The following is a 10,257-nucleotide window of genomic DNA, read 5'->3' as shown; positions in this document are numbered from 1 at the left end:
TTTAATGTTGAGTGTTTTGAAAAGGCAAACCCAAAATTTCAGCAAGAGGTGATGACTGACAAAAAGCTCGGCTTAAATTTGGATTTTTAAGATTCGGTTTAAGTGATTAAAGTGTTTCCTGAAGAAAACGAAGAAGAATGACCTGAACGAGTTTTAGGGAGAAATGTGAATATTTTTGTAAACACAGTTACACAGCACTTTGTATTGAAGTTGTAACAACAATAGCAGAGGAAAACTGATTATCTGATATGAAGCTATGCAAACAAAACAACTGAAATTAATTTAGGGTGGAACTGAAAAAAAAGAAAAAAAAATCTTTCTTCGGCATCTGGACTTTTATTGTAAGTTAATTTAAAATTTATGTTTTGATTGGAAACATTCAAAGTTAAAATGACAAAACTGGACATGACAGCAGCGGAGAACATAGAGAGAAGTGCAAATTAGGAATAAAAAAAGAGCAAAACAGTTTTATGTTTCTGTTGTTGAGGTGGTGGGAACTATTATTTAGCTATTATTTAGTGGCTGCCTGAGCAGATAGTCAAGCCCGCCAAACACCGGAGAGCAATAGACAGTGGAGGGAAGATCAAGAAAAACACTTTAATGTCCTTCATGCTCCTCCCTGATGCTCTTTACACTTTGTTTATCCCTGCTGTTGTTTGGAAGCAGTGACTCTCCTATGGGATGCCCAACGGTCCCAGTCTCTCCAAAGTGCCTTCATCCTCTGTAATTTTCTGTCTAACGCTCAGTCCAGTGCAGGTTTATCACCAGTCTGGTTGAAACCTGTAGCAGCTGCTGTCCGAGCTGCAGCGTCACAGAGGTTGAGGTAGGGCAGATACACTGTGATGATTGTAATCGACGCATAAACTCCTGCTAAAAACTGCCGCAGCTTTAATGTAACAGGAGTTTATTGCCTCACTCATCACAAAAGTAACTAGTGTATTGTTTTTTTGTTAAATTAACTTTGATTTCTGCATAAATACAAAAAAAAAAACAATCATATTTTCCATATGATTGTTCAAATATCCCTTCAACTCAGTAGCGGTTCTTGCAGCCTGTCCATGTTATTTATGAACACAAATCACATTCAACTGGCATTGACAGTTTTTTTTTTTTTTTTACCGAAGTAGGGATGTGATACAAAGTTTGGTTTGGTTTAACCATTAACACTGACACAAACTAATTCTACACAGAAACTAAGAACAATCAATAAGTTAGTTTAAGCAATAAAATATTCAAATATAGAGGTTATATTTTTACTAGAAAGTAACAATTAAAACATATATTTACTTTTCAATCTAATGAGATTGGAATCAACAAGCTTGGGATATTATGAGGCCCGTCTGGGTTTGCAGTGCATCAGAGATATTAAATCTGCACCCAGTAAACTCAAGTGTCTGATGCAGACGTAACTGTGAGCAGGAGAAAGAAACAGACAGTGAAAGCTTTGTAAAACTGAGATGTTGTTTGGTATGCTTGACTCTTCTTTGATATCAACCCTGATTGAAGCTTTAGGAAGAATAAGCTCCACAATGAAGGGAACTTTAAAGGCTGAAAGAGCAAAAGAGAGAAACTGGAAGCAGAAGAGCAGAAGTTGAAAAAAGCTTCTACAAGAGAAGCTTGACTTTGAAGCTCTGTTTTTTCTGCATTATTTCTACATAAAACCAGCTTTCTCTGTTATATGTGTTGTTTTATAAGCTGCCATCTAAATAAACCAAATAGATCTCCTCCAGAACCCATATGACGTGACAAGTTTACTCAATTTATGTAGGGAATCCGAACCGTTCTATTGTCCCAAAACTGTGGGATGGTGGTTACCTATAAGGGAGTTTAGGGAGGAATATGAAGAAACCCGCCGCATCTTGTCGATGGTTTCAAATGAGAGGATGTACTCGTCGTTGTCGGGGCTCCCCAGCGTGCTGCTGGCGCTGCTGCTGGTGCTCAGGTTACCAGGAGAGAAGGCTGCTGGGCCGCCTACAGAGCAGAAATTGAGAAAAGTGGCATTTATTACTCCAGTTGCTGCTGGATAAATTGTAAAATAAAAATAAAGGAAACCATATTACACCCCAATAAGTAAGGAAACAAACTTGTCCTTGGAGACCAACCCCTCATAACTTCATGTGAGCTTTCCGGTCCAGGCATGAGCTGCTGTAGCTCACAGTTTCCCCAAACACTACTCTGACTCATACGAGCTCAAATGCCATGCATCCTCCTAACAAACCACAGGCTGAAATGTGAGAATGGAGATAGGTGGAGAATAAAGAGCCGCTCTGCTTGGAGCTCATTGATGATAAACACCCCTGCACATCGGAACGAGCGGCAAGAAGGTGAATTAGAAATGGTGTCAGCAGTAGGTTAGGCACTTCACCGAGCGCCGGTGATTTAGCGCTACACACAGCTCATGCATTACTCAGTGTGGCAGCGCTGGTTCGGAGGGAAGCACGCCTGGCTTTGGCTGCCTGAATCACCGAGAGGTGACAGAAACACAGAAGGCTGGGAGTGACAGCAGGCTGGTGTGTGCTTGGAAAGTTGCGGGGAGGAAATGTTAGACTGACATTTCTACAGCTGGCAGTAAATGGGATCATTTGTCTTTATTTGGAACCTATTTTAATGAACAAAACGATCACACTTTTTCAGCCTGATAAATACAGCTGCAGGAGGCTGTATGATATCAACATTTAACTAAATAAGGAAAATGAAAAGGTAAAAGAAAAAGAAGGAATTTGAATCATTCAGAAGGATGGAGGTAATCTGCTCCAGTTATCTGTCTTTAAGGGAGGAGGGCAGCATTATGGATTTTCCAGGTACATAGATCCATTTCATAGCAGAGTCAAGTAACTATGTTATCTTTAGTTGTTATGACAATACTTTATATATCAAATTACTCAATCATAGCCTTATCTGATGTCTTAAAATTCGGCCTCTGTTTCTTTAAGAGGCTCCTGCCCTTTCTTATCCTCTACCTTCAGCAAGTTATCACCACATTGCCTTTCCATTATTCTCAGAAACCTTTAGGAGTGTTGGACTGAAACATAGTTAATATAGGTTGTGCATAGCATGCTGCTATTTGACAAATGTTAACAACAAGCCAACAAGTTGCATTAGGATGAACTGAAATGTAAGCAATTTTCTTAAATTACATTTCTCCACTTTGAGACTGTCAAATTCATTCCTAGAAATTGTCAAAATTTAAGAGATGGACTCCAGAAATCCATGGACTGATTGGTGTGAGCTCTATGTTGCCTAGTCGTGATGTATCACTGAGGCTGAAAAAGGCTGAATGTGGCATGCAGGTCTTGAGACGTCTGCTCTTGTCACGTCGGTTCAGTCACAGACAGAAACAAAACCAGAACTTCAGATGAATATCTGGGTTTGGTTCAAACTCGGAGCATGTTGAATAGAGGTTTCAGCAACGTGCTCCTTCAAAAGTCCGCAACATGATCACCATCCACTGCTAGAGATCTTTCTTATCAAGTTAAAAATACAGCAACAACATTCAGTAAATGTTCTATTACTATCAACTAAGTTTTCAATGAAACTGAACAATTTTCTAAAATTATTATTCATTCACAGGAATATAACACTTCATATTTTAACAGTCCTGCAACCTGTAACCCCAAAAGAAATGTCTCTAGCCTTCAGCACCATGGACAGCTCAGCGTCTCAGAGAACAAACTGAATGAGGAAAACAACGCCGCGGCTCTTTCTATTGGATATTCTCAGTAAATATGAAATCAAATTCTTAGCTGTTATTAACAGGGTAGCTCTGCTAAGAAGGAAACTGAAAAATATTTCTGTTCAATGAGATAAGCGGAACTGCTTCATAAAAAAAAAAACAAGAAGAAGAATCACCACATATTGAACTGGAAATTAAGTGAATGGGAAAAATGTCGTAGAAAAAGACGATTAAACCCTTTTAAGTACAGGACTAGAAATGTTTAAATTGGTATTTTAAACTAGTTGTGGAGAATCTGAAGAGTGGTTGGGGGATTGAAGGTACAGAAGCAAATAATGTGTAAAAAAGAATTTAAATTACTACAATCCATTTTCATGAATACTTAAACTACATGTGTCAGGTTCTCTGCTCTGCCTGGAAAACAGGGAATGAACTGGGTGAAAAAGTTAGCTCCCTACTGCAAACTCCACCAGAGTCACTTTCTATCATAATTGCATAAAGAGTGCAGATATATTAAATATGTGGCTGCACAACATTAGAAAAACACCCAATTGTAATACCATCACTAAATATTTAGATGATATTATGATAAAAACACATTTTTAGTTTTTTTTTAAGATATCCCTTTTTCTGGGGTTTGGAATCGCAGCCACTGTAAACACACATAGCGACCATGGAAGGTGGTGAAAGTTTATTACCGTCCTGCTGAATTTGAGTGGCTGGCACTCAAATAATAATTTCCCCATCAAATATTTCATTTAAGCAGCACCATGTGATTGTAATACAGCAAAAACTGAAATTGCAATGGCAAGTGCTATGCAATATATTGTGCACCATAAATTACATCTGAAGAATTTCATTTTTGTTTGTTTTTTTGTTTTTTTTGAGAAAATACATTTTGGTCATTTTATTCCCCTCCTACAAACAGCTGCCTTTAATCTCAGTTTCTCAGCATCCATCTCTCTCTCCGTCTTACCTTCTTCATTCAGGTTGAGGTTCTGTAGACTTTTGTTCAGATTGCGGGCGGTGGTTACAGCTCGGATGTTGGTGTAAGAATTGACGGATCGCAGACGAGGGATGGCCGGGCTGTCTCTCACTGGAGTCATGTTGCCGGGTTCTGATTGTCGACAGAGATAGAAGAAGAAAAAAAATGTGTTGATGTTTGAAACGTAAAGACAAAACCTTCTGCTGCTCTCATTTTTGGTAAACTGTGTGAATTTAAGAACATTTTAAAATTTTAAACTAAACTTGTAAAACTGGAGAATATTTCCTTAAATAAAATCTAGCAACCAGAAATGTCAGAGCGCTGTACAACTATTTGATTTGCTCCCATTTTCGGTGTTAGTCTTGTGCTTTAAAGGGGGAAATTAAACTCAATATGCTACATAAGCATATGGTTTACCACATACACTTATCCTTGAATTCACTACACAACCAAAAATCTGTGATGAATAAACGGAGGACAAGATTTGCAAAGCACACTTTTTATTTCATGACAAATGAACATTAAAACAATTAAAGACCTTGTGGGAATAATTATCCTCAAAGAATACCAAATAGCACAATAAATTAACTTTTGGTGAAAGACAGAAATCAAACTGTGATGTGTTTGCACATCTTCAAACAAGGTCTGCTTCAAATCACCTGCAGCGTTGGCTGGCGATGGCACGGCGTAGTTCTTCTCTTCTTCTATGAATTGGAGGGCAACTGTGCAGAAGTTGCTCTCATACTGGACCACCAGGTGACTCAGGGCCACCACCAGCTCCTGGGAAATGGCAAAAGCACAAAAAAAAAAAAACATCCAACATACTCAGGGAATTTTTTTAAGAGACCATCTTGATACTCTTATTGAAACTTTGAAATATTTGTAACTTTGGGGAAATGCTATTAGTGAAATAATCTACCAGTAGAATTAGGCTTTCTTTTTTAAAATATTAAGGAATCAATTACTTAAGAAAACCTTCCATATCTTGCAGAAGAGTTACTTGTAAGTTGTCTCATTTCAAATGTTCTAGGATAAATGTACTAGAAAGAAATGTTTTATGCTTGCATTTCAAATGCATCATTACAAAGAAACGCCCACAAAATAAAAAATGTTATTTGTAAATCTCAGGTACGTTTCTGCTTCCATGAAGTCCACGTTGACGCTGCATTTAATGTGTGATCGGTGATGAGTGTGACTGTGCAGAGACCTTGCGGACCACTGGGCTGCCGTCGTTGATGAGTTGAGCCAGCATCATGGCCACGTTGTGGTCGATGGTGGTGGAGTGGTCGGTCCTCTCCGCAGAGTTGCCAACAAATGTTCCCAGAGCAAACACGGCAGCACATCTTACCTGCAATTAAATACAGATGACAAACCTCAACTTCCTGTTCTGCTGGCGTGTGATACAACGCTGTGAGCGCCAACTCTCAGACTTTTAAACACTTTCCTTCTCATTTAAGACACACAAAACTGACAGAATGCCAAGTGAGACCAATAAATACAAGTTTTAAAAGTAATTAAACACTAGTTTGTCTCCTAGCATCAGTATAAAATGTGGAGATCATCGGAGCTGCAAGCGTCTATTAGCTGATTGGCAGTACAGTATCTCATTTCTCTCTTTCCGCTTCAGTGGATGTTTAATCTAAACTCGGTGTCGCCCAGAGAGGATTCTCCATTAGCGACTGATTTCATAAACCAGACCAAATTACAGCACAAGAATTAATATTTTTCTGAGTGGTTTATGGTGGCAACACAAAAGCTTTCTGTTTTAGAGTCATGAAGATACACCGTCACAGCTTTCCAATTTTGGTAATAGTTTTAAGAGCTGAGAAAATAATGGCAACTTAATGTTGATGATTTTACTGCAGGTAAATTGCCCACTGTGAATATTTCAAGAGAAAAAACACATTTAGAGGAAACGTAGAGCTTTTCTGAATCCAAGAATTTATTTACAAGCTATATTTTGCTTTCAATAAAAAAAAAAAAAGGGGGTAACACTTTATTTGACGGGGTGTGAATAAGACTGACATAACACCTGTCATGAACATGAAGGAGTCTTTATGAATGTTTATGACAGTTGTCATGAAGTGTCATTCGGTAAATAATGACACTTAATGCAAAGTTGCTCTAAAAGTTACATTAAAAGTCCATTAAAAGTGCCAACTTTGCATGATTTTGTAAATAATGACAATTCAATGCAAAGTTGGCATTTTTAATGGACTTTCAATGCAACTTTTAGAGCAAATTTGCATTAAAAGTGTCATTTACCGAATGACACTTCATGACAACTGTCATAGACATTCATAAAGACTTCTTTATGTTCATGACAGATGTTATGTCATGTTTATGACAATGTTATGTCTGTCTTATGCACACCCCTTCAAATAAAGTGTTACTGAAAAAGGAATAAAATCTAATTCAACGTTTGACAATGTGAAGTGCTTTACTTGGTTTTAATTTCTGGTCGTGGTAAATTTTACATCCTGAAAACAAATCTATAAAACCTTTGTCTGGTTTCAACATAAAATCCTCCTTGATCCTTTTTCTTTCTTTTTTTAATCACAAAATTGTGTCTGTTTCAGTAAAATTTTTAAATGACTTCAATCTGTTTCATTTGCAGTAAACAAAAAAAAAACATTTGGAAAAACCACTTAGGCACTTTGAAAAATTTAAGCAAAGCCTTCAACAAAAAACTCTACCCTTTACAACTATAACCCTTTCATGCACACTAACTACAGAAATTTTTGATAAACACATTTTTCAGTTATCTGACTGGCAGTGTGCAGTCAGTGAGGATTATGGAGGGTCAGATCTGGGTTGTTTTCAATTTTTTTTTATACACTTATATTCTTAACCACTTTTAGATTTTCTATAAACCTACATTTTGATGCTGCTGTTACACCTGAATTTCCTCTGTGTGGGACTGTGTTGTTGGGGATTTTTGTGGGTGTGTCTATGTGTGGGGGCGTTCCCTTTGAGAGGTGCAGCCAGCTGCATGTCACGTGGCCTTCAGCGACAGAAAGCCAGAGTTAGAGTCATGTTACCCGTGTGTTTAATCAATCCAGTGCCATCTGCAATCATCTTTGTCTTGACGAAGCATTGTAGGTACGTTGAGTTTAATATATTGTTGTGCATCATTATTTTTTATATTATTTCTGGTTGTTGAGATGTAAAATATTTTTGGATGTTTATTGTTTGCACAACTTTGCTAATTCATTTGGGACAGTATTTAATTTAGCTATGTTAAACTTATATGTACATGTTTACAAAAGACTGAAAGTGATGTATTCTTTTTTGTTTGTATTTTAGTTTCACACTTCCTTAAATTCAATAAACCTGTGGATAAACGGTCAAGCTTCTTCAGAGTCTTGATATAAGGAAGAGTTTAGCTGTACTGTCTAGTTGCATTCTGTATGGCGAAGGCAGTATAGTGAAACTACAATGCTTCGTCAAGACAAAGATGATTGCAGATGGCACTGGATTGATTAAACACACGGGTAACATGAATCTAACTCTGGCTTTCTGTCGCTGAAGGCCACGTGACATGCAGCTGGCTGCACCTCTCAAAGGGAACGCCCCCACACATAAACACACCCACAAAAATCCCCAACAACACACCCCGCCTGGCGTGTTCCCATGCCACTCATTAGACCATAACAGTCCTTAATCATTCGGAGAGAAGAGAAGCACCATCTCTGTGACAGGCCTAAGGAAGAGTGAAGAACCTTCTGCTTTGCAGACCTTGACCTCTACCTTTCTGACTTTGCCATCTTTGCTCGGGAAAGTCTGTGTCACAAGTCCAAGAGGCCATTCGTTTCTTGCCAACTGAATGTTCTTGAGGAGTACAACACTTCCTGGTGTAATGTTTGGTTGAGTTACCAGCCACTTTCTGCGTGGCTGCAGTGTTGGGAGAAACTGTTTCCTCCATCGGTCCCAGAAAGTGTTAGATAAATGTTGGACCTGGCGCCACTGACGCTTGTAAAGGTTTGAAGCTCCAAACTCTCCTGCAGGTACTGGAACAACATTTATTTTCTGAGTGAGTAAAGCAGCAGGAGTTAGGATGAATGAATCATCAGGGTCAGTGGTCACAGGAACTAGAGGTCTAGCATTAATGATTGCTGCGACCTCTGACATGAAAGTTGTCAGGACTTCATGAGTAAGTTTGTCTTTCATCTGGAGAAACATAGAGTCAAGAATCCTTCTTGCAAGTCCGATCATTCTCTCCCATGTCCCACCAAAATGAGAGGCATGTGGAGGATTGAATGTCCACACGCAACCTTGATCTGACAGGTAGTTTTGTACTGTGGTATTGTCCATGTTAGAAGGTATTTTCATCTCTTTACAAGCACCGATAAAGTTTTGTGCCACGATCCGAGTAGATGTGTTTGACTGGCCCACGAACTGCAATGAGTCGCCTGAAGGCATTGATAAAGCTAGATGATTCAAGGGATTCAATGACTTCAATGTGAATGGCTCTCACACTCATACAGGTGAATATTACAGCCCAGCGCTTACTATGTGAAAGACCACCTCTTGTCCGTCGTGCGCAGATGATCCAAGGACCAAAGACATCAAGTCCAACATGTGTAAAAGGAGGTTCTGTAGAAAGGCAAGCTGCTGGGAGGTCAGCCATTTTCTGAACACTAACGGGAGCTCTGAGCCGTCGACAGATCACACAGTGATGGATAATGCTGCTTGTTTTCCTCTTCCCACCAATGATCCAGAAGCCAGCTGACCGAAGGGCACCTTCAGTAAAGAGTCGGCCCTGATGATGTACCTGCTCGTGGTGGTGTCGAATGATCAAAGTAGCAATATGATGCTGTGCTGGTATAATCACTGGAGTTTTCTCACTTTGACCCAGGTTGGACTGATGAAGGCGACCTCCAACTTTTAGCAGACCGTCCATGGTAATGACAGGATCCAAGTTCTTTAGAGGGTTGCTTTGTGGTATCCTTTTCTGTTCCTGAATGCACTTCATTTCCTGGGAATATGTCTACAGAGGAAGAGCTAAAATTACAAATGCTCTGCATGAGACATTCATGGTCGTCTCCTGACTCCTTAATCCAGAAAACTATCAAACCACTTCCATCACCGAAGGCAGCAAACAAGAGAAAACTCAAAATATCAAGTGGATGGCAATTCAATGGATATGAAAATGTCTTTTAAAACTTTTTTCAACTGCGATACACAGAGTATCAACAGGCTGAGCCCTGGAGCAAGAGGGCGACAGCAGCAGAAGACCAACCCAAGTGATGTTCCTGTCAAAACTACAAGAAACTAAAAGTTACAATTCACACAGATTTGTCAAAGCCAGGCAAAGCTACAGAGTCAATACAGACTAAAATCTCAGGAATATTTCTGACACCTTGTTGAACCAGGTAAATGCAAGGTGCACCTGACAAAGTGGCCGGTAAGTGCATTACCTGGTAAGTGTTTTGTGAAATTCAGCTCACTCATTTTTTTAAACAGGGTGATTGTCAGACAGACACCTGAACCATAAGACCTTCCAGGTGATGTTTTACCTGCATCGTCCCCTCAGGCTGTGCAAGAGGTCTTTGGTGTCTCCTTGTGAGCTTTTTCTGACAACCTCTGTCAGAATAAA

At 39.2% G+C, this 10,257-nt stretch overlaps 1 protein-coding gene across 8 annotated transcripts in view; it reads right to left on the bottom strand.

The window, feature by feature from the left end:
• The window catches only part of rptor (regulatory associated protein of MTOR, complex 1), a 158,796-nt gene that overhangs the window by 37,129 nt on the left and 111,410 nt on the right, over positions 1–10,257 (bottom strand). For all 8 annotated transcript variants that reach the window (XR_533531.2, XR_533530.2, XM_008406982.2 and 5 more), the window contains 4 exons: positions 5,866–6,006; positions 5,318–5,438; positions 4,650–4,790; positions 1,816–1,971 (listed from right to left, as the gene is read on the bottom strand). Coding sequence is in view for 6 of the 8 variants with exons in the window: in XM_008406982.2 (XP_008405204.1) it covers positions 1,816–1,971; positions 4,650–4,790; positions 5,318–5,438; positions 5,866–6,006 (559 nt within the window). In the remaining 2 variants the exon portion in view is untranslated. The remainder of the gene's footprint in view (positions 1–1,815; positions 1,972–4,649; positions 4,791–5,317; positions 5,439–5,865; positions 6,007–10,257) is intronic.

Source organism: Poecilia reticulata, linkage group LG1 (assembly GCF_000633615.1).
Source record: "Poecilia reticulata strain Guanapo linkage group LG1, Guppy_female_1.0+MT, whole genome shotgun sequence".
Classification (NCBI taxonomy): Eukaryota; Metazoa; Chordata; class Actinopteri; order Cyprinodontiformes; family Poeciliidae; genus Poecilia; species Poecilia reticulata.
Note: the sequence above shows the minus strand (reverse complement) of the source record. Positions and strands in the feature narration are given on the sequence as shown.